The sequence below is a fragment of the Sphaerodactylus townsendi genome, linkage group LG13 (assembly GCF_021028975.2).
Source record: "Sphaerodactylus townsendi isolate TG3544 linkage group LG13, MPM_Stown_v2.3, whole genome shotgun sequence".
Classification (NCBI taxonomy): Eukaryota; Metazoa; Chordata; class Lepidosauria; order Squamata; family Sphaerodactylidae; genus Sphaerodactylus; species Sphaerodactylus townsendi.
Genome location: NC_059437.1, coordinates 3,943,160 through 3,967,937, shown reverse-complemented (window position 1 = coordinate 3,967,937; position 24,778 = coordinate 3,943,160). Strand labels below are relative to the sequence as shown.

Below are 24,778 nucleotides of genomic sequence, written 5' to 3'. Positions count from 1 at the left end.
ACAGAGAACACAAACACAGTAATGATATCAGGATTGGGCTTCAGGGGGAAACTATGGAGTCCTGGCTTGTGGAGTCAGAAACCGTAAGAACTGGCTGTAATTTTGCATTTGAAGTATACGTTACCCATTAAAGGTCAGGGACTCTAGAAGACCAGAGTCTCAAATCACCTCTCTGCACCACCGAGTGTGGCTAACACCCACCTCATCCATTCAAAATGCATTTACACCAATGAATCGCCATAAGTGCAGTATAATTCTTTTTAAATAGCCCACTGAGAGCTCAAAGGTGAACACGCCTAGCACGCCACGTACTCCAATCCCACATGCATTATTTTTTTTTGTACAAAGACATCATGCAACATCTACTATACAGGCAGTTTTACATCCAACATGGTCACTGATTTCTACCTACAGTTCAAGGATTTTTTTTTTTACCTGAAGAATTGCTTCTAAAACCTGGGAGTCTGGTCCTTTACCCTGTTTCACTTTTGCAGGCTCGAATGGCTTTTCTTTTCCTTGTGAAAAAAGAACCTTCTCTTTCCACGAGGCCTCTGTATATTTTGCTGATGCGACATGCGGCGACATGAATGATGAGGAATCCCAATCTTGCCCGGTCCTACTCAGCAGAGTGGTCTGGACATCCACGCACACTGGGCAAGAGAGTCCTCGCTGGATCAGGCTCTCGGACAATTCTCTTTAAGAGCAACTGGAAATAAACGCCTCTAGCTCAGGAGTGTCCAACTCTGGCGCTTCAGATGTTCATGGATTACAATTCCCACCAGTCCCTGCCAATTGGCCAGGCCAGCAGGGGCTGATGGGAGTTGTAGTCCACGAACATTTGAAGCGCCAGAGTTGGACGCCCCTGCTCTAGCCGTATTGTTTGAAGAAAACACATTGCTGACGGAAGATGGGGGAAACCTGTTCCTTGTAAACAATGGTTTTCTGAGGAACGTATCGAAAACCCTGGAGGATCACACCACCTGATCCAAAGGGGATCAGAAAAATGCTTCAAGGAGATAACGTGAAAATCAAGCCCTCGTGTTTGCTTCCAATACATGACATTCAGAGTCACCCGGCCTTTGAGATTCCATTTAGCCATCGTTTTAAATTGAAGGCTTCCCAGTTTTGCCTGCCATGAAAATGACTTCGATGAAGAGAAGGAAAGACTCCGAAGTACTGATGTCAATTGCAGGCCTGCACCTGGACAGCAACCTAGTGCATTGGGTGTCCAAGTGAATATAGGATTGGCTCATGAGAAAAGCAGTGGTGGTATGATCCTCACTGCACAGTGTGGTGTCCGACCGCTTACATCTCACTGAGATAGCAGTGATTGAGTTGTAGGTGGCAGGAACTTCAGCTCTTGAATGGAGTATCATTCTCATCACTGCCATATTATTGGGAAGTTGCACTTCTGTGGAGTCCTGATCTATCCTCATTGATGGAAACAAACTGCAATTTCCCTTCCTCCCAATGCATGGCCTGTGCTCCTACTCTTGAGCACAGACTGGGAGCATGACAGAGAAAGAGAGATCAAAGATGGACCAAAGTTAAAATTTCACAAACAAAACATAACCTCCAATTCAACTGGAGTGTTTTGTCGGCTTAAGGAGTTTGTGATCTATGCTATGTTTACAGAGCTATGATCCAGATGCTATGTTTACAGAGCTGTGATCCAGAGCCCCTTTACGGGCTCTGTGAGGAGAGATCAGAAAGGAAAAGGGCTTTGCAGTCCTGGAGAGGACAAGAGTGAAAGCCCATTGTGTGCGCGGACTTGCTCTGTTGGATCATGGCCTTCTGGCTGTTGCAGCAAAGGAAATTTCTCAGTTAGCATCGGGAAGCGGTTACTATTAATAACACAACACCAACTACTATGGACATTATATACAGCTCTTGCCACCAGTTGATCCAAAAACGTACTTGCGATGTTCACGAAATGACTCGTTTGCCAACCCAATCCCCCCGTCCCTCCCCGTGAGGTAGAGAAGTATTACTGTCCCCGTTTGACAGATAAGGTAAATTGAGGCACCAAGAAACTAAGAGACCTGCTCCAATTCACACACCAAGATCTGTCAGATTCCAAACACACAATGGAAAATCCTCCTGTAAGTCTTCCCTGTGCTTTGTCCTCAAGGCCAGCCTTCCCCACAGCGATCTGACCATGAACATACATGGATGCCGAATCTTCTGGGCCAAAAGTTAAGATATATTAGGCGAAACACTGACATAGCGGTTAGGGGATTCCAGGTCTTACAGGTTTGGTTTAAAAAAATGGCAGGGCAGTACCGTGTGCTTGAGACGCAGGATTCCTACCAACGGCAGCCATCAGTTACTTCCGAATCTTCTCCTTTTTAAAAAGACCATAAAGCCTGGCATATTCACATTTTTAACTTCAAAGATGTCCGTGGCAAAAACACAGAGGCTCGCCGCCAATCAACGTCTGGGAGCGGCCAAGCTTAGCTCTCCTGTCACAGCCAAGGGTTCTCGTAGAGTTCAGTGGCCCATTGATTATGATTTCTTTATTACGGTGATTCGTTTCTTTCCACTTTAAGCCAATGAGCCACGGCAGCTCGCAAAACAAAAACGCGAAATTTAAAGAACACAAAATCGGTAAAAGGAGAAAAAAAATTCCCCAGTCGTAACAAATGGTCATAATACATTCTAGAATCACAGGGGGTTGCGGAGAAATCTCAAGCAGAGCTGAAAAGCAACCCAAAGGCTGGTTTGAATTGGGTATTGCTTTGATACTGTTTTACCAGACTGCAGAAAGTGTATTCCCTCAAATAAGGAATAAGTTGACATGTTCAATCTAGCACTTCTGTCTGGACCCAGGAAAAACACTCAGCTCTGTATACAATTGTGCACCGTGCACCAGTGGTATTAAAAAAATGAAAAGATTCTTCTTTCCATTTGGTTTACGTAGAAGAAAGAGTTGTTTAAAACACACTTGGTTGTGAAGACCCCTAACAGTTCTACAATCTGAGCATCTGGCTCTAGTTTAAGTTTACCGAAATACAGAAAATGTCAAACCTAAGATGCTGTTAAACACTCTCAAAACATTGAACTGATTGCAATTTCCCCAGACCCCTCTGTCCATGCAGCCCCAATTTCTCTACCTCTAGTGCTGGTCTGGTAGCCACTTTCAAACTGTTATGTTTTGAACTTTTCTTTATACACTTTAAAAAATTGTATTCTTTTTTTTTAAGCAAAAGAAAGTCCCCAGTTTTTTTTTAAAAAAGGAGCTTGAAATACAGACTTTCTAGAACACAGCTAAAATTGTTTTCCTTTATAAAAGTGTGGGTTATTTTTTTAAAAAAATTACCTAGAGATGTCAGACCTGAAAACAGAATTTTCACAGTGTTTTCAGTGTTAGCTGTTTGCAAGGCATTCAATTCTACGCAGAGATCGAGAGATACCATTTGGCAGTGAAGATAACTTCATAGCAACCAGACCATTTCTTTTTTTATTGCCAGTTATATATTATAATCTTTCTTTAAAAATATCAAACCGCTGAAATATCCTTGTGCATCTATTAAAACGTACCCTATTATCCAATCTGAGAGTCAAATTTGCCATTTATGAAACTCTTTACCAAGCATGTCTTGATAGTGTAACAACCCGTTCTGTCTTGGCATCTTTTAAAGATGGTGTCAACAGATTTCTCTCCCCGCTGGCTTTGAGCGACAGAAACTAGCATCGTACACTATGCAGGTGTGAACTCTCAGAAAGAGAAAACATGGGAGAGAGGGCTGCTCCTACAGAATCACTGCTGGTTTTCATCAGTATCTGGGGGAAAGGTGCTGGTGGCAGGAAATGTTTCCCTTTTGGCATGAAGACAAAATTAGAACATTTTCTGTCAAAATTACAACAACGTGCTAAAGTAAAGTTTGTACCAAAAAAATGGGGGTGGGGGAGGGGAAGTCGCCCTCCCTGCAGCCAATCGTAAATTTGGCATCCCAGAATAAAAGAAGAGACATCTGAAAGGGCATGAGTCACCCTGACTCCAAATTGCCAAATGGCCATTTTTTCTCTATTATGAAGTTACTCATATCATGGTATCCCTTTATCTCTGTTGGTTGATAGGTGTTGGTTTGTAGCACAGAGGATAAACTATAAGGGGAGGGGGAAAGACATAACTTTGTGTCCTTGGATTGGTTTGCAAGCACCAATGACCTCTCTGCTTCTTTTTGGCAGAAGGACCGCACTGCATCGAAAATAGAGTGCGCGTTAGACACTCGGACAACGGGGTTTCTTTACATGGAGTCTCCGAGGGAATCAGAATCATCCAAGGACAGAGGCAGGTACAGGTCCTGTAAGAAGAAAGGAGAAGTGTTAACTCCCCCCAATTTTGCTTTTTCTGCATGAACAAAACGATTACTCGGGTGGAACTGAGGCCTGCGTAAATAAAAGAGTATTTTATGTACGCTGGTGTCAGGTACTGTCGACCTCCCTGCAATAACCAGACTCTTGGGTGCAGAAATCAATAGCATACAGCCACCAACACTTCTTTGGTGGGACGAATGTCAATACAGCAATTCTGGTTTAATAAATCTTCCCTTCCAACCCCCCTCCCTTAGAATTCCAGTGGGTTGAAAAAACTAGTAATGTACTAAGCAAATCGGGATCTTTCTTTCTTTCTTTCTTTCTTTCTTTCTTTCTTTCTTTCTTTCTTTCTTTCTTTCTTTCTTTCTTTCTTTCTTTCTTTCTTTCTTTCTTTCTTTCTTTCTTTCTTTCTTTCATTCATTCATTCATTCATTCATTCATTCATTCATTCATTCATTCTTTAGATTTTTATACCGCCCTATCCCCAGGGGGCTCTGGGCTGTGTACAACGTATAGACATAATACAGTCATAAAATAGCTAAAACCTTTAAAAGCAGCGATAGAAACAATAAAAGACTAAATATAATAAGTATAATAAACATAAGTATAAGTGGCGTCCGACAACCCCATTTTCAAAATCCTCTCCCAAGGGGGAGGGATGGCAGTCCCATTAGGTGACAAAAGGCCCAGGTGTAAGGGGCCAAGAAAAAAAGAGGAGGGGGGCACCATTAGAAGCCGGGTCCTCCAAAGGCCCGGCGGAACAGCTCTGTCTTACAGGCCCTGCGGAACTCACCAAGGTCCCGCAGGGCCCGGACAGCTGGAGAAAAAGCGTTCCACCAGGCCGGGGCCAGAACTGTAAAGGCCCTGGCACGCGTGGAGGCCAGCCGCATCATCGAGGGGCCAGGGGCCACCAATAGATTGGCCTCAACTGAGCGAAGAGGCCTTACAGGGACATATGGGGTGATGCGGTCTTCAAGATCACCCCTAAGATAAGACAGGTATTGCTTAGCTAGAGGGTGAGAAAACATTTGCACGCCCAAAGCAAAAAGGAAAACAGGACAGAGGTTTCCCACGCCGTCTCCTGGCCCACCCCAAAGATCCTTGGCAAGAGATGGAGGAAAAGCTGACACTTTAATAGGTTTCACAGGATCTTTACAACTGATCTGGCTAGCTGAGTTTATTGTACTGGCCAGGTTCTTCAGATTCTCAAGCACAAAAGAGATCTTCCCAACGCCTGCTTTTGGAGAACAATTCCAGCAAGAGATGCCAAGGATTCCAACTAGGCTCTTCAAGAGACACTGGCAATTGCAGGTCATGAAACAAATGAAGGGAAGGTCTAGGAATCTTTATTTCTCAGAACATCACCAAGCTATATTTCCCAGATTTTCGTTGGGGTCAAGCCCTGATGTAACACCAACACAATTTGTAGAACAGGTCCTCAGTCCACTGAACCTCATGAGTACTGGGAAAGAGTTATTGTCATGAGCTGAAATCATTGAAGAAAGAATCCATTCTGGGGGCTTTCCCCACTCACCTTCTGCTGCGCGCTACTCCGGGAAAGTAGCGCGGGGTCCAGCGGCGCTCCCCACTTGCAAGGGCGGCAACCACGCAGCCGCCTCGACGCTGCCGCTCTTGCACCACCTCAGCGTGTGTCATTCCTGGCACTGAAAAAACGGCATCTTTTGATGACCCTGAGCAGAGTGCGGGGTCGTGGGGAACCCCAAGAGCGCGCCAGGAATGATGCGCGCTGAGGGGCCGCGAGAGCGGCGCGCAGCAGAAGATGAGTGGGGAAAGCCCCCAGGTCTCTTACTTTTAAACTCCTTGTCCACAGAGTACCCAAAGTGACAAAACAGCGTGCGCACGGGAGGGATGGGATACCCCTGGATCCATCTCATCTTCTGGGTTGTTTTTGTGTATAGCTTTCTAAGAAAGGGCAGTTTTGATATTGCCACACGCAGGACTTTGTCATTCTATGGTTTTTCCCCCTCCATGAAATGTGACTTAATGGAGCCTCCAGTGTTTTGGCAGACGGTGGAATAAAACCACTCCTCTTTGACAATCGCCCAGGATGGATAGTGGAAGTCTTTTACGATTCACTTTGGCTTTCATGATTCACTTTGCACAGGTGCGCATTATGCGTAGCATGGCTGAACCTCTCTGCACATTCCTAAGGGATCTCCAGAGCACTGATTTAAAAAATGAAACCCAGGGGCGTAACAAGGCAAACTGTAGCCCGGGGCAAAACCTGAGTTGGATGCCCCCCCCCCCATGGGCGGTCACTCCACCACGACCAAATTTTTTTTGCACCAGGACATTGGTGTGTGCAGGGGGTGCATTTTTAGACATATAGGCAGCGTGGCATAGTGGATAAGAGCAGTTGGACTCTAATCTGGAGAACCAGGTTTGATTCCCCTCTCTTTCCCATGAGCGGTGGACTCTTATCTGGTGAACCAGATTTGCTTCTGCACCCTTACATTCCTGCTGGGTGACCTTGGGAAAGTCACAGTTCTCTCAGGACTCTCTCAGGGCATAAATCCAAACTCTTTTTCTTCTTCTGGCACATGGATTCCAGTGGGGAGCCTAAGCACACTCTTGGCAACATGGACTATGCGCAGGCTGCATGTTGCAGAGCAAAGTATCTCAGAATTCATGGAGCTTCCTGACATGAAAACATATTCAGGATTTCTATCACTCTGGCCCCTTCCGCACACGCAAAATAATGCGTTTTCAAACCACTTTCACTACAGTTTGCAAGTGGATTTTGCCATTCCGCACAGCTTCAAAGAGCACTGAAAGCAGTTTGAAAGTGCATTATTCTGCATGTGCGGAATGAGCCTTTCTGTTTGGACCTCTGATGGGTTCACCCTATGGAGAAAGTAAAAGGTTGGAACTGTCTGTATCCCTGCACCCTTGTGTTCAAGATCCACCTGCTACTGAAAATGAGCACATTTGTCATCCACCAGGCCAGGACATGAAATAAGGACAGGCTCCCTCTCTAGGAAGCGATCCTTCTTGGCTGGCCCAGAGGCATGAATACTAAAGGATGTCACCAGCAAACCCCAAGAGCGTGCCTGTCCCAGAAAATTCCGACGACAATGCTGGCAAAGCATAATTAGAGAGCAAATGACAGCTTGCAAAATGGAGCGTAACCTCAACATTGTTCAAAAAACCTCAACATTGTTAAAAAAACTCCTTAAAAGGGGATATTAGTGTGATTGCTAAGAGCATTCAAGATATCCACATTTCTTTCATTGCTTAATCTGGCAAAAATGCTAGGATTTTCGGCTGTTCCTGGCTGGAGGAGGGGAGATGCACTGGTTGATAACAGAGGCACTCTGGTGGGGGTCTTGCTCTGGATGGGGGCACTTATTTCCTGCAGGGCTACTGGTGTGAGTCTCCTGAAAGGAACCAGCCAACTTTGCTAAAGTTTGCTTGGGAGGGGCAAATGCTGTGGGCACCCAGTTGAAGGTGAACCTGATGCCCACAGCATTTGCCCCTCCCAAGCAAGCTTTAGCAAAGTTGGCTGGTTCCTTTCAGGAGACTCACACCAGCAGCCCTGTTGGATATTAGGCGCCCCTACCCAGAGTTGATAGGTAAAGAGAACAAAGAACAGGAAAAGCCCCCGCGAGTTCAGCAGCAAAGGAGAGCCTCCTCATGTGTAAACAGAGGGGAGACCCCCCCGCTCACTACATGGCCACTGCACAGTGAACAGCCCTGAAGTAAGCATTCCATGCATAATGGGTCTATTTTTCCTACTTCATCAGACCACAAACTGACTGAGTCCAGCTCTGTTATGCTGAGTCAGACAAATTAGACTTTCACTTTGTGGTCCAGTTTTGTCTGCTCTATCGGACAGTGAATCTACCAGGTTTCAGGCAGACATCTTTCCCTGCCCTGCTACACAAGATCCCTTTTAAATGGTGCCCTACTGTGCTCTGATTCTGAACAGCAGCCTCTGCTTCCACCCTCCTGCCCACCCCCACCCCCACCAAATAATCAGTATGATAGAGTAAAGCACTTTGTTGCAACCCTGATGAACTGAACTTGCTTGCAAAATCTGCGCTTCCCAGCAAAATTGGAATGGACAGGTGAGAAAACGAGGAGCATTTGACCGCATCCCAACAAAAAATGACTGCATAAGACATAAGAACATAAGAACTAGCCTGCTGGATCAGACCAGAGTCCATCTAGTCCAGCTCTCTGCTACTCGCAGTGGCCCACCAGGTGCCTTTGGGAGCTCACATGCAGGAGGTGAAAGCAAGGGCCTTCTGCGGCTGCTGCTGCTCCTGAGCACCTGGTCTGCTAAGGCATTTGCAATCTCAGATCAAGGAGGATCAAGAGTGGTAGCTATACATTGACTTCTCCTCCATAAATCTGTCCAAGCCCCTTTTAAAGCTATCCAGGTTAGTGGCCATCACCACCTCCTGTGGCAGCATATTCCAAACACCAATCACACGTTGTGTGAAGAATTGTTTCCTTTTATTAGTCCTAATTCTTCCCCCCAGCATTTTCAATGGCTGCCCCCTGGTTCTAGTATTGTGAGAAAGAGAGAAAAATGTCTCTCTGTCCACATTTTCTACCCCATGAATAATTTTATAGACTTCGATCCTATCCCCCCTCAGACGTCTCCTCTCCAAACGAAAGAGTCCCAAACACTGCAGCCTCTCCTCATAGGGAAGGTGCTCCAGTCCCTCAATCATCCTCGTTGCCCTTCTCTGCACTTTTTCTATCTCTCCGATATCCTTTTTGAGATGCGGCGACCAGAACTGGACACAGGACTCCAAGTGCGGTCGCACCACGGCTTTATAGAAGGGCATGGCAATCCTTGCAGTTTTATGATCAACTCCTTTCCTAATGATCCCCAGCAGAGAGTTTGCCTTTTTCACAGCTGCCACGCATTGAGTTGACATTCCCGTGGAACTACCAGCTAAGACTGCAGAGAACTTCTGGAACGGAATTCTTCGCTTGTCCTTGTTTTGGAAGCAAACATTGCAAAGTCGGAACATTGGAGGGCATATTTCTGACACCGCTAAATTAAAACAACCATTCCAATGAAGCCCCAGGGACTCTGAACAGAATCAGAGATCCTGCTGGAACCGAGGGCATTGCATTGATTTCCATCCTTTCAAGTCCTTCAATGAGCAGCATCTATTCCAGGGGTAGGGAACCTGCGGCTCTCCAGATGTTCAGGAACTACAATTCCCATCAGCCTCTGTCAGCATGGCCAATTGGCCATGCTGACAGAGGCTGATGGGAATTGTAGTTCCTGAACATCTGGAGAGCCGCAGGTTCCCTACCCCTGATCTATTCCAAGGGGCTTCATTTCCCTTCTGTGGGAGAAAAGGAGGCACTCGGTTGTATCTCATTAGGGCAGAGGTCTGCAACTTGCGGCTCTCCAGATGTTCATGGACTACAAACCCCATCAGCCCCTGCCAGCATGGCTGATGGGAATTGTAGCCCATGAACATCTGGAGAGCCACAGGTCGCAGACCCCTGCATTAGGGTAATACAAAACTTTCTCCAGAAAATGAACTGGGGAAGAAAAATCTTGAAAAGAACAATAAGGATCTGTTGGATGAGATAGTCGGAAAGCTCCCACGGAGTCCTTTTTATCAAGGGGGTCATCTGCCCCACATATTTTCTGTCCACGCAAGCAGTCCTAAAACTCCACGGAGATTTTTGCGTAGGGAGAAACAAAATGTCTCAAGCAATCAATGGGAGAGAGAGAGAAGAAAACCACATTAAGTCCATATTTTTGAGCCAGACTTGGGGATCTTCTTCAGATGTTCAAGGCCTGTCCAAATTTATACAGGTTTATAAAAGTCAACATCTAGAATAGGAGTCCTGAAAACAATGTCTGCTGACACCATTTCTAGATCCTGCCAAGTGTTATTAAGAGGTGGTTGGGGCCAGGGGGGTCGTTTCCCCAGCAAGATGGACTATTTGAGGTCTGACTGTCTGTGCAGACTTTTTAAAACGTTGCTTTGACAGCAGATGCCCCCGCAGCACCAGGCACCAGGGGCAGAGCGAGAGGGAGCTGCGCCCAAGGCACATGTGTGCCCTGTGCCCCTGCCGTGATGATGTCCACCACGGAATGCCCCCGCCACACCCACACCCACCCTGTTGGCGCTACGCCACTGCCAGGCACTGCACTGTATTACTGACGTTCATCTGTGGCTGCTATTATTATTATTATTATTATTATTATTATTATTATTATTATTATTATTATTATTATTACTATTACTATTACTATTACTATTACTATTACTATTACTATTACTATTACTATTACTATTACTATTACTATTACTATTACTATTACTATTACTATTAATTGGATTTAATATACCGCTCTGCCTCATGTGGAAGCCATTTTGTGGCAACATTTTGTTGAGGTCCTTGAAGGAAAGGCAGGATAAAAATGTACTACCGGTAGAAAGATTGTGCCTGTTCAAGTAAAATGAGTATAATAACAAATAAAACTGTTTTGCAAGGGGGGACAAAGTATTTAGTTCAGTGAATAAAGTAATAGAAGTCCTGCTGGATCGGCCCGAAGGCCCATCTAGTCAAGCATTTTGCTTTCCACAATGGCTAAACCAGGGGTCTGCCACCTGTGGCTCTCCAGATGGCTGATGGGAATTGTAGTCCATGAACATCTGGAGAGCCACAGGTTGCAGACCCCTGGGCCAAACAGATGTTTCCAGGAAACTCACAGGCAATGTGGACGGCCAGCAACTAGCATTCAAAGATACACGGCCTCTGAATACCGTCACTGGTAGACCCAAACTCCACAACTTTATTTAAAGCCAGTGGATATCACCACATCTCACGGCAGCAAATTGTAAATTTGTAGCTTACCCAAAATTGTGTTTAAGATGTTCTCTGTCAGAAGTATACTTTATACTTTTTTATTATTTCTTTGGTTGTGGTAAGGGAAAAAAAATCCTTCCTAAAGTCTCATTGTTAAAAGTTTGGCTCAGAATCAGATGTATAGATTTCTCCCATTCTATCCCTTTATTGCCCCAGAATTTCTTTCTGTGGTGTGCTCTATTCTTTCTTAATTTCAAGTTGTCGGAGCAGGGATCCCAGCTACCCTTGCAGGGCCTGTCTGTGTGCGCACAGGGGAGGTTTTTTCTTTTTGGGGGGCGGGGATTTCACGCCACCCTTGCAGAGCTCGTCGTGCACACGGGAGGATTTTTTTTTTACCAGGCTCGGAGTGAGCTGCAGCTCGGGGGACCTGCCACTCCGAACTTCATGGATTCGGAGCGGCTGATGTTCGGAGGGCCTCGGCTCGGCCCAGCAGCGCCTGAGCTCGCCCGAGCCAAGCCCAGCTCGGGCTGAACTGTTGAGTCGGAGCTCCTGAATGGCCATCTCTACTCAGGAGCAACAGCCGCAGAAGGCCATTGCTTTCACCTCCTGCATGTGAGCTCCCAAAGGCACCTGGTGGGCCACTGTGAGTAGCAGAGAGCTGGACTAGATGGACTCTGGTCTGATCCAGCTGGCTCATTTTTATGTTCTTATGCTCAAAAGGATTTCCTCACAGTGTAGATTCAGGAGGACGGGAAAGCATTTGGGCTTTCTTTAATCACTGTGTGGGTCCATCCCCTCTTTAGGCTTTCCTCCTTCCCAGGAGGTGTTGAGGATGGAAGTCTTCTGTTTGGCTTCACCTCCTTCAGCAAGTCATTTTAGGGTGGTGCCAAAAGGTGCCCAAAGGCTCAAAAAGGTTGGTGACCCCCACTCTGGGATATCTTTTATTTATTTACGTTATGAAACGTTCTCCAACAGTACGGGGGGCCAACCTATGGCTCTCCAGATGTTCATGGACTACTGCTGGCAGGGGCTCATGGGAATTGTAGTCCATAAACATCTGGAGCACCATAGGTGTAAAGTTGCTGCTTAGCCTTGGAAGGTTTTCGTCTGACAAGGTTGGCGGGACGCCCAGATTGGGGAGTGTTTCCAGTATCTGTAGTTTCTAGTATCTGTATCTCCTGTTTCTGTTGCCTGTCTGTGTGAAACTGGGTGACCTTGGGCTAGTCACAGCTTCTCGGAGCTCTCTCCGCCCCACCCACCTCACAGGGTGTTTGTTGTGAGGGGGGAAGGGCAAGGAGATTGTCAGCCCCTTTGAGTCTCCTGCAGGAGAGAAAGGGGGGATATAAATCCAAACTCTTCTTCTCTTCTTCAATGTGGTTTTCAGATGGGAACTAAAGGTGTTTATCTAACTTTGGCGGGAACTGGTGGGGAGCCTGTAAAAGAGGCTGTTCGAACGTTGGGGGGGTCAGTTCCCGCATTGCTTGTGATTGACTTAGAATGCCAGCTCAATAAAGAACTTGAAAAGTTACTTTTGACCAGGACTTTACTGGTTCCTTACAATAGGTTGGCCATCCCTATCCTAGAGCATGGTACTCCAAGTACTGTAAATTGACTGAAAAATCTACAGATAACAAGACTGACAAAATCATAAAACACATGGAATATTTCCAAATTTCAACGAAACATTCTGAGACTATAGATAATAGTCCAGACTCTAGATTACTGCTGCACATAAATGTTCAACGCATAAATGACAGGATTGGTGAGATATATTAGGGCTGGCAGCAAGGAAATACTCTGGATAGCCCAAAAATGGAACAGCATGAACAAAAGTCAGTGCCTGGGTTACAAATTATTCTGACTGATCTGGCACCCTTGGAGGGCCAGGGGGAACGAAAACCACTTCAGATCCTCATGCATCTATCTCTGCTGAGTTGCAGTACCACTTGTACCCTGTGGTGGTGCTAAAGTGCAGCAGAGGTTAGTTGAACCATTCTCTCACCTGGCAAGCCACCTCTCTGGTACAGGCACCTAATACCCAGATGTATTTGCTGTATTTACTGTATTTATAATGCACCCCTCCCACAGAAAACCGAAATGGATTGAAAGAGATTTAGTAAGGTATAAGAAACGTAATACCTTGTGCTTACGGAGGCTCCCTGGACTGGTAGGTGTGGAGATTGGGGACTGCTTCGATTTGGGGGTGGAGAGCTGGCTGCTCGATGTTCCATTTGCTGTTATAAAATCAGAGAGAAAATCAGCAATGAACGAAGATGTCAGGAAAAAAATCCGTCCAGTTTTCATCAAAACCCATCAGCATATCGACTCCGCGATCGGCAAATTATAAAACGCAGACGAGGATTTTCTGGACAGTCTTAAGCACCTTTTCCAGCATCACTCCTATGTGACTGTGTCTGCATATTTTGATTTGCAAGCAATAGTCACATTTTCTGCATGGACTACATGACAGAGGTCTGGGCTTGGCTGATAAGGAGATATTGCAATCAGCAAGCACTCAGGTGAAGCCACAGGGATCAGCTCAAGCCTCAGAGGCGTGCCAAGGCAGAGTTCCCTAGTGCCAAGGCAGACAGACAGATGGCGGAATCTCAGAAGCCTGGCTGCCCTGCGTAGAGAGGGGACACGTCCAGAAGGAATCAGCCGAATGCTGAAGCTCAGCCAGACAGGGCCAAGGAACACAGCCTTAGCTTAGAACAGGGGTCTGCAACCTGCGGCTCTCCAGATGTTTTTTTTAAATAATGTTTTTATTGCAGTTTCATAAACGGCATTAAGGAATGTTTCATACATTTACAGGTGAGAGCATTTGTCCGTACATAAAATAAAAGAGTTCCCATGTAGAGTTTTACAAAAATCTAGGCTTTGCTACTCACATTTAATATTCATCCTTAATCCCTTAACAAACCCTTCCCTCCTCCCCCTCCCACCAAATACCCCTCTGACTTCCCCTCTATTGGTTTACGACTAGTATTATTAAAATTTACAGAATTTTATGTACAGTAATTTCTCCTTAACTAAACGGTACAGAGAGAGCAAAAGAAAATTTAAGCTTAAACACTTAACAAATTCAGTGAAACTTTATTAATTCTAGCTGAGTAATTGATCCGTGGCTGCCATACTTTATAATATTCCTCAGTTGGCCGGTCTTTTAAATTAAAAGAAATTCTGTCCATCATATAAAGCTGCTGAACCTTACTTCTCCATTCCTCCACGTTCGGTATCTTCTTGGTCTTCCAGGATCGCGCTAGCACTACCTTTACTGTGGAGCAGTTCTCCAGATGTTGATGGACTACAATTCCCATCAGCCCTTGCCAGCATGACCAATTGGCCATGCTGGCAGAGGCTGATGGGAATTGTAGTCCATCAACATCTGGAGAGCCGCAGGTTGCAGACCCCTGGTCTAGAACATGAGGCTCCCAGGTAAGCGAGGGAAAGGAAGCAGAGAAGATATGTGGTGGTTCTGGCAGTGAGTGTAAAATGTTTCCATGTAACACTGGTTTGCACAGTTTGCTTTTCACAGTCCTGGCAAGTGAGTGCCTGAGGCTGATCACAGGGACGCAACCCCCTGAGGATGATCACAGGGACGCAACTTTGATAACAGTGATCACAAACTGAGATGTCCCCTAGTTTTGAAAGAGGAAATATTCGTTTACACAATCTGTGTAAAAGATCCAAAGCAAAATGTGAAGCGACTGTGTTTATCTCATTCCTGTTTGTATTTGTCTAATTTTAATCCGATCACAGATCGGCAATAACATGATCAACAGACAGCAACTAGTAAAAGGAAATATGCACATACAGGGAGACAAATCATAACCCTGTTATAAACTAAATTACCCATTACAGGTTTAGTTAATAAAAAACATTTAACCAGGTGCGTCCCTATTAAACGAGGTGAAAACAAAATTTGTCCAGATTAAAGGTGCTTTTCTTAAAGAGATCTGAAAGGGGTATATATAATTTATAAGATCCACCTGAAAAATTAGATAGAACTTGGGTGACAAGTAAGGAACAAATTTCTTTGTAAAATGAACAACTCAAGAGCATGTTTAGTTGTTTCCACGGCCTTCGATTGGCAAGGACAAACACGTTGGGAATAGAAGATGCATGAATATATCTCCCAGCTAGAAGAACTGAAGGTAAGGCATTAAAGCGGGTCAAGGTGAAGGCTGAGGTTGTTCGACATTTACAGAATTCTGCAGGCTCCTGCTTGTACTTTTTACCTGGCCTCCCCTGTGTCCTTTAGAGGAGAAAACAACGGCTGGCTACTCCTGAAAGCAGTGTTTATCTTGCTGACTTCCATTGCTCCAGATGTTCTTGAACTACAATTTCCATCAGCCCCTGCCAGCATGGCTAATTGGCTGTTCTGGCAGGGGCTGATGGGAATTGTAGTCCATGAACATCTGGAGCCCCATAGGTTGGCCAACCCTGCTAAGGTAAAACTGTTGTAAAGCTGACATAAACCTTAGCAGGGGTGGCCAACCTATGGGGCTCCAGATGTTCATGGACTACAATTCCCATCAGCCCCTGCCAGAACAGCCAATTAGCCATGCTGGCAGGGGCTGATGGAAATTGTAGTTCATGAACATCTGGAGCACCATAGATTGGCTACCCCACCTTACTGCCACATATGCAATAAGAATGAACACTAACACAACTGGATAAGTAATTAAAATATATAGAACTGAATACAGATGAAATGTCAGTTTCCACCAGTGCCCCTTCATGCTGCCCGCCGCCCCATGTTATTCTAGTTCCCCAAACTGTAGGAGTAGGATCTTGTGGAACTCAGAAGGTGACAGTGTGTGTGGAGGAGGGCAGGCAAATTCTGCTCCACTGATGGAGAATTTGACCCAGATTCAAGCCATACTTTACTGTGAACCAGAAACCTCACGTAAGGAAAATTTTCTAGCCCAAATGTTTTCAGTTTCTACCGAAGATCCATTAAACCACATGGAGCAACAACCTTGGAATCCATTAGCGAAAGGACAATACTAAAATGTTGTCTTGTCTAAATGTTGCCTTTCAGAAAAATGCACCCCGTCCCCAAGCACAACTCCTGTTCAAATATAGCTAATTAAAATCAATTGAAACAAAACAAGAAAATCCTGAATGCTTCAGTACTAGGCAGAATGCCAAGAAACGAAAAGGCCGAAGAGTTCACTGGGCTGTATCCAAGGGATAAAATGTCTCCTTCCACTACCCTATAAACCTTCAAACGGTTGTTCGCCGAAAGGAAATGCAACTTCTCTGTATCTGAAAGGGCAATCTAATGGATGCGGTAATCAATATGAAACAATTCTATTCCTTCCCCCTTGTCAAACTGAAGGGTGCTTTTACAAAGACACAAAAGTGTTTATCTACTCGTTCAACCCGGTAAGAGAAAAATCCAAATCTGCCGCTTAGATATCCTTTGTGTGGTATTAGAAGGTAACCTTGCCTTTCAGTTCTATAACACTATAAGTAGATGAACATCGACGCGTTTGATCGTTTCTGGAATTTAACTTAATTCCTTTGCAGTGGAGGCAAACTTTGGTTAACAAAGGCCTCGGAGAGGTAAAGAGCAGGTGCCTCATTTATATCAGTTTAGACTGAAGATGATCAAATCCTTGTCTGTTCAAAAGACATCTCTGCACAGAGAAAATAAATACTTTGGGGGAAAGGGTGGATTTGCATGCTAATTTTCTGTGTCTATAATTTTTTTTTAATAACAGAGTAAGCTAAATTGTGCTCTATATATCAGTCCACCATATTTTATATCATTTTAATTACTGCCAGTTATTTTTGATTGCTGGTATTTTGCATATCTTTTTGCTGGCAGTTTTAATGGCTGTAGTCTGGTTCATTTTTAGATTTTGGAACTTGTTTGGCAACTTGGCTGAGTGTTAAGCATAAAAAACGTTTCAATTATTAAATACATAAATTTGACATCATCCAACCTAGGCTGAAGCGATGCAGCACTGAAACAGTTTTGCTGCTTTCAGTGAGTGCTCAAATACCTGCTGGTTTGGCTTATAGCCTGCTCATTGTACACAACCAGGGAGATGATAGGTCACTGTGTTATCTAGATTCCTCCAAACAATTTCAGTTGTGTTCTTTTCTCAATTTTCTCCCATAGTTAGGCTGCTTCTTCACAGATACTACTACCCTCACGGTTAAAAGAAAAAATATGTTGGAGATTTTTTAGTTGAGACTTACTACTTAGGTGTTTGTGTGTGTCTTCAGTGTATGGCTCTGAAGGAACCGAGGATGCAGTCAATCCATGAATAGATGTCACTGACTGCATAAGTGCAAAAGGCAGGCAATGCAATGTATGCAAACCTTCATCAGGGAGGCATCCAGCTGCCCAGGTTCAGTGAAGTATCAACATGATGAAATGAGCTTCAAGTATTTTACTTTAATGACTCAGCAGCCATGAGCCTGGGAAATATCATGCCTTTTCTTTGGTAATCTATAAGATATTGTCAAGTTTATTTTCACTTCTTAAAATTATCACCCAAGCACCACCTGGTCCTGCAGCATGTATGGACACTGCACGGCTGCAAGACTCTTTGGCAAGGTTTGCTAGGAGCAGCAGTGGTGTAGGAGGTTAAGAGCTCGTGTATCTAATCTGGAGGAACCGGGTTTGATTCTCCGCTCTGCCGCCTGAGCTGTGGAGGCTTCTCTGGGGAATTCAGATTAGCCTGTGCACTCCCACACATGCCAGCTGGGTGACCTTGGGCTAGTCACAGCTTCTCGGAGCTCTCTCAGCCCCACCTACCTCACAGGGTGTTTGTTGTGAGGGGGGAAGGGAAAGGAGATTGTAGGCCCCTTTGAGTCTCCTGCAGGAGAGAAGTGGGGGATATAAATCCAAACTCCTCCTCCTCCTCCTCCTCCTCCTCCTCCTCCTCCTCCTCCTCTTCTTCTTCTTCTTCTTCTTCTTCTTCTTCTTCTTCTTCTTCTTCTTCTTCTTCTTCTTCTTCTTCTTCTTCTTCTTCTTCTTCTTCTTCTTCTTCTTCTTCTTCTTCTTCAAGGTGCTCAAGATGAATGTAGACAAGACCGCACAGTTGATCTGATCAGGAACTCATGCCTGGCGTAGCAAAGGTTTTTGATTAAGACAAGTTTCCAAGGTAATCACATTTGTGTCCTCGGTTCAAAACAAGCCTGCTCAGGGCAATAAAGAAGGCTGACCAGAAGAAAGTAGATCCCTTAAAAGGAGAAGGAGAGTTTTATGGATACTGTGGACTGCCAAAAAGACAAGTCAGTGAGTTCTAGATGAACTTAACCTAGAACAGTTGGCCATGCTGGCAGGGGCTGATGGGAATTGTAGTCCATAACATCTGGAGTGCCAAAGGTTTGCCAACATGGACCTAGAAGCTAACATGACTAAACTGAAACTTGGGCCTCATTCTGAGAAGACAAGTGTCGTGGGAAAAGACAATAATGCTAGGAAAAGATGAAGGCAGCAAGGAAAGACCCAGCATGCGATAGCCTGACTCAATCAAGGAAGACACAGTCCTCCATTTGGAAGACCTGAGTAAGGCTGTTAACGACGGGATATTTTGGAGGACATTAATTCATAGGATCGCCATTAGTGGGAAGCGATTTGGCACACAGAGAACTTGGCCAAATTCTGTGCTGGAAAAACTCACTTTCTTCTGTCACATGTGCTACAACAGCAGCAGGTCAGTATGGTGACTCGCAAGTCCGAATTCGCTTGGTATGGTGATCCAGCCAGGAGTCGCTCAAAACTGTTTGGCATCCTAGGCAAACTACTGGGGCGGAGCAAGGGGGAACTTCGCCCAGGGTATGCCTACGCCCCTGCCCCAGCGCACTCCCGGAGCATCGCGCCCCACCCCGCCCCCTTGGCACTATGCCACTGGCAAACTATGACCTTGGCACCCATCTAGCTAAGCACTCCTTTTTCTACAGTGGCTAAGCAGATGTTTTTGAGAAACCAACAAACATCGCACAAAGGGGGCAGCTGCCCCCAGTATGAACCTCAAGCATTTTAACATATGCAGTCTTTGTCTGTGGAGCTTAGTTTCCACCCCTTCCTTCTCCAATACTCTCTCGAATCCCCCCTAAGATTCTATGACATTCACTCTAGTAACCATCAGGACATGTTTCACTTGATCAAGATGTACACACAAGGAAGAAAAAAACACCAGCTGAAGTATGACACGGAAGAATCTATTTCCAGGGTCAAATCTTGGCTTCCAAAATACTAAAGAGAACAAGAGAAAAGGCAGGTGCAGCTGTTTCAAAGGCTTCGCAGTCCACCTTTAGGTCCCAACCCACAGATTAGGAAACGTTGTGCTATAACAGTGTTGGCGAACCTTTTTGAGACCGAGTGCCCAAATTGCAACCCAAACCCCACTTATTTATCACAAAGTGCCAACCCGGCAATTTAACCTGAATGCTGAGGTTTTAGTTTAGAAAAAAACGGTTGGCTCCCTCTTCCTCCGCCCCACCTGCTAAAGCAGAGACCAGCCTGCTCTAGCCTCCAGCAAGTCCTGCGGGCACCACTCTGTTCCTCTCTAGCATCTCTGCCTCCTCTGCGCACCCCCCCCCCCCCGGCAGCAGCCACCCGGAGCACAGGCACCAGGCCTGCCAGCCGAGTCCTCCGTGCTCACGGCGGTGCGTGCACGTCGTGCTCAGTGGCCCAGGCCAGCCTAGATGTGTGTGTGTGGGGGGGGGGGGTGATTTTCCACCTCCCACATGATGAACTCTATGTTCACGTGCCCACAGAAAGGGCCCATGCCATAGGTTCGCCATCACTGTGCTATAACATGATGCTGTATAAACGGTAATATGCCGCAATATACATGTCATCTCAGTCTCACCAGGGAAGGAGATTCCCAGCCCCCTATCTAATAAGATTTTTACAGTCCCGTCGTACAATGCTAACAAATGACAACTAGATTACGGGCAAGTCAGTGGGACATCTGGTCAGATCAATGTGTTTCATAAGGGATGTTCATATAAAGGTTAAAACTTGACCGAAACAATTAGGAAACAGGATCTTTATTCATTGCTTTATAATGAGGTCAAGCAGTGGAAATTCGTGTAATAAAATTTATTTTCTGCCTCCTTGGGGGAAATGGGGTGAGTTCAGGATATAAGGTCTCAGTTGGTTTCATTCATCCTTAAAGGCATTGTCACGTGGCCCACTCTGTCCAGACAGCATAATGGCATCATTAAGTTTATTATGTGATTCCTGATTACCTGAGATGACCCTTGGGAGGTGAAAGAAACCCTTCTCTGGTGCAAACCAAACGAGAAGCAGGAGGTAAAACAGAAACAAAGCAATGAACAAACCCAGACAGAGAAATATTAAGAAGATTTGGTGGGGGCAACTGAAAATAAACCTGGTGAACATTCAGCACAGTCAAAGGTCTATACAGCATAGTAAAATGGTAAATTCTTCCAATTTTCTATGGGAATAAACAGGGCTCTATTTCCAGACACTCGTGGACAGTGGCTAGAGCAGGGGTCCCCAACCTTTTGGAGTTTGTGGACCCATTTGGAATTCAAACACAGTAGGATGGGTACAGAAACAAAATGGCTGCCGCAAAATGGCTGCAGGAGGATGTGAAGTAGGGCTCCCAAGTGCCTGCTAATGGCGGGCAATCGCCCACCGACTCCTGCCACTGCCTATCAACACTGAAATGACTGGCAGGCAGAGACAGATCAGCTGGAAGGGGGGAGAAAGCGAGGCATGGGCACCATAATTAAGGTGACCAGATTGTCACCTTTTTAAACCGGGACCAGGGTGGGCGGGCGCATGCGGCCGCAGGAGTGCACTGCCTTTTGGGGCGCTCCCTGTTTTCCCGCCCTGTCACAGGGTAGGAAAAGGGGAGCGCCCCAGAAGGCAGTGCGGCAGCCTTCCAAAAATTGGGACAGTAAAAAAAACCCGCGGGACGCGGGACAAATTGGTTTAAGGCAGGACTGTCCTGCCAAAAGCGGGACGTCTGGTCACCTTGACCATAATGTAACTTCCGGCAAGACGTAGAAGCGCTGGCATTGCACCAGAGGTGGGGGGCGGGGGACAACACTCTGTCACTCTACCCAAAACACTATGGCAACCTCAGAATTTTGGGGGCAAGTGCTAGAGCATCCTTGCCCAGTGCTATGCTGGCGCCTCCAAATTGCACCATAAATGATGTCATCACTGGCGTGCCCAGATCTTCTGCCGGCTGTCAGAAGGGAGCTAGCAATCCTAAGGTGGAGCCAGTTTCAAAATGATTGCCAAAGCTTAACTTCATAAACACAGCGTAGATCCTTGTGTTGTGGTGGCAATTGCTGCAAAAGCAACATTTTAAAAATATCTGCACAGCCAATCAAATGTCCAATGGTCAATTGGAAGCCTTGTTGGGCAAAAAACCTACCTGGCCCCACCCACTTCCCCAAAACACCTGGTTGGCACCAGAAAAGCAGAAGCCACGGGACCCATGGGGCACCACATTGGTGACCTCTTGGACTACAAGTAACAAGCCTTTATTGGCATAAAATAAACATACAAAATAAGCATACAAAATTTGCCCATTATTGCTCACAGTTATAGACACTGGTACTAAAATATATACATGGTCCTTCTATAACTACAGAACCTTCCTTCAACTAAGTTGACTCACTTGCATGTCATCGGATACTTACAGAAGCTAGAAAAATTACTGCTGGCTATATGTGGTCATAATACATATACATTGATTAGTATCCATCTAGACTTACGTCTATTATCTTTAGCAGAAATTTTGCTACATTCTCGCACACTGTGGGATCCATGTTGTTCAAAAGCATAGGTATCTTAAGAGCATCAGTTAGATTGTTATACAGAAATGGGATAAGTGCAGATTGGACTAGATCACAGGTGTCAAACTCGCGGCCCTCCAGATGTTATGGACCACAATTCCCATCATCCCCTGCCAGCATCATGCTGGCAGGGGATGATGGGAACTGTAGTCCATAACATCTGGAGGGCCGCGAGTTTGACACCTATGGACTAGATTGTAGTGTTTATATAGAGGATATCTAGATTCAAATGCCCATTCCTGATATTATGATTTTGGGCCAGCCACAGTCTGTCTGCCTAATCTATATTTTAGAGCTGGGGAGAATAAAAGGGTGGTGGTGGTGGTGGAAACAAATGCCTCCCCCGTCTCTTTGGAGGAAGGGTGAAATAAAAATGCAGCAAATTGTTCCATAGGTCACAGTTAGAATGTAAATCAGTAATAGCAGCAATTTATCCATACGTCCATTTGACACGTTCGTCTTTAAGAATAACCTTTGGGGATCCTTCTGAAGTCAGCCCAAAATGACGTGGGCATTCTGCAAGATCCTGCAAATTGAACAATCCTTTTGATGGTTCTAAAAACAGGAAGCAGCAGGCCCGTGTCAGACTCTGACTGGCTGGGTCTCAGCTTCCTCAGTCGGGCACAGCCGGCCAGAGACTATAGCTGGAGAAGGTCACGCTTTAATTTAAAATCAATGTCTTCTGGATCTACCACTGGTATCTGCAAAGGGCATGCAAATGTTAATTGTTCTTTTCTCCTGAAAGCAACACAGATCCCCTCCTCATATAACCGAACAAAGGACTGATTCAAGCCGACAGTAGAGTTGGCATTGGGCATTTTATTCGAATGCATATAGATTCAGCCACATGGCCATTTTACCCTCCCTCCAAAATTCTGTTGAAACAGAGAGAGCTATCTAGAGCGTAGAGCCAGAATTTCATTTCTTGGCTCTCTGAATCCAACCCAAATATTATTTATGCGATCAAGACCTTGCCTGGATACACGGAGGTTTGAACACAAAGAAGCAACCAGACCTTGCTAGGATGCCAACAGCAAACTGAATTTCAGGAAGGTCCAGGAAGCATTGCATTAATTTCAAACTGTGTTATTTTGCTCTTCCATTCCTTTTATCACCTGTTTAGCAGTTCCAATCATAGTCCTAAAAGGCCTCAGAAAATGATCAACAAATTCTACGGGGTCGAATGACAGATGTCTGCATCTGGATGGGAATTGTAGTCCATGAACAACTGGAGAGCCACAGGTTGGCCATGGTGGCAGGGACTGATCCCATTACCTCCTTTTCACCAGTGGAAAAACTGGCTGGATCTAAGCCTATGGATTTAAGCAGATTGATTCCCCTTTACTTCAGACCTGGAAGTCTACCATCTGGCTTATCTGGTTAATGGATCAGACTGAATTTCAAATCCAAGTACTCTCATTTGAATGGGTTCTTGGAGGAAAGAAGAGGATCTTTGTTAGGAGAGGTATGAAGAGAAAGGCATGCATAGAGAAGGGGATTAGAATATAAATATACGAAGCACAAAGGGGAAACTATTTCAAAGGAAATCAATTATGGAATGCCACTTTAATTTGCCAGTAGGTCTCCCTGCAGAGACCCTGCTGGAATTGACTGATAGAAAGCAAGTTTACGGTCGAATCCCCACTACTGTCTTAGCCAGGTTTCAGAACACAGACTAGCCAGGTTTGAGGGACGACCTCCCCATTACTTGCGTGGCAGATTCCGTTTCTGGCGCTCGTTCTCCCTGCTAATCCACGTTCTGGCAGGATCTGGTTGCAAGTGGCAAAGACACGGTTCAAAGCTGATCCGAGGGGAGGGATGAGGGTTGAAACCCTGACTCATTTCCCGCCCTGGAATGTCATGCGGAATTCAGGCAACCAATCAGCGCTGCGATGCGTGTGCAGCCTTTCCTTGGTTTCGTTTCCGCTTTTGCAATTGGCCAGCAGAAGGGGACGCAAACGTTAAACAGTCAAATGTGTAACTTTGAATCATTAATGGTTTACACAGGTAACAATTAACTGTTTGCACAATTAGACAGTTAAACGTTAAACTTTTACACACTGGTTTTTTTATCACGGCCCTACAATGTACGTTTCCGCAGTGGGAAAAGGTCCCGCCCCATCAAGGCACGCCAGCCAATCAGGGGAGACCGGTGAAGCGAGCTCGCCTGGTAGTGGGGATTGCTAAGAGTTCTGCAACCGGGTGTGTCTGCTGTGTGCTCACTGCGGTGGGGAGGGAGAAACTCCAGTGAAGAGGACACTGTTTCACAATGAACAGGTTTGAATCTGCGTGCAAATTTCAAGTGGGGATTCGACTTACATGTATCTGAATCAAGGTCTGTTCACTGGGGCTGAGCCATCCCCTGCCTCCCCATTGCTGGTTCGGAGCATTTTCTTTCTGCTTTTAATTTCTCCTCAAGTGACCACTCAAGTGACCCCAGGATATCAACTATCATTCTTAGATGAGATAAAATCATAACAGCCAATCAGATCTGGTGATCGACTAACATCATGAAGGGTAAATGGAGTCTATTTAGAGTACGGGCAACTATGCCTATCTTGGTCACATCAACAGTCCTACAAATCATGGACCATTCTATTCCCCTTTGTAGCCTTCCTATGTTGCCCCTGAAAAATCTTCCCCTTTCAGTGCCGGACACGCTGCCAAACTTTTCTGCCAGTCAGAACAGACATCATTGAGCAAGGCCGTCCAACGAGCCCATTTGGTGTAAGGCAGCTCGATAGGTTTGCTACAGAATAAAACAGTACCAGCCATTTCCCCTGAAGGAGTAACTCTGCTATTATGAGATGCCAACAGCCACGTGCTGGCACTTCCA

The 24,778-nt window shown here is 45.5% G+C and overlaps 1 protein-coding gene across 4 annotated transcripts in view; it reads right to left on the bottom strand.

Annotated features, from left to right (window-relative positions):
- Positions 1–341: 341 nt before the first annotated feature.
- The window catches only part of LOC125442736 (neuronal migration protein doublecortin-like), a 49,944-nt gene continuing 25,507 nt past the window's right edge, over positions 342–24,778 (bottom strand). For 2 of the 4 annotated variants that reach the window (XM_048514371.1, XM_048514373.1), the window contains exons 3-4: positions 13,270–13,367; positions 342–4,307 (exon numbers count right to left, since the gene is read on the bottom strand). In XM_048514371.1, coding sequence (XP_048370328.1) covers positions 4,251–4,307; positions 13,270–13,367 — 155 coding nt within the window. In that variant the 3' untranslated portion in view covers positions 342–4,250. The remainder of the gene's footprint in view (positions 4,308–13,269; positions 13,368–24,778) is intronic. The other 2 variants (XM_048514372.1, XM_048514374.1) reach the window with 1 other exon arrangement.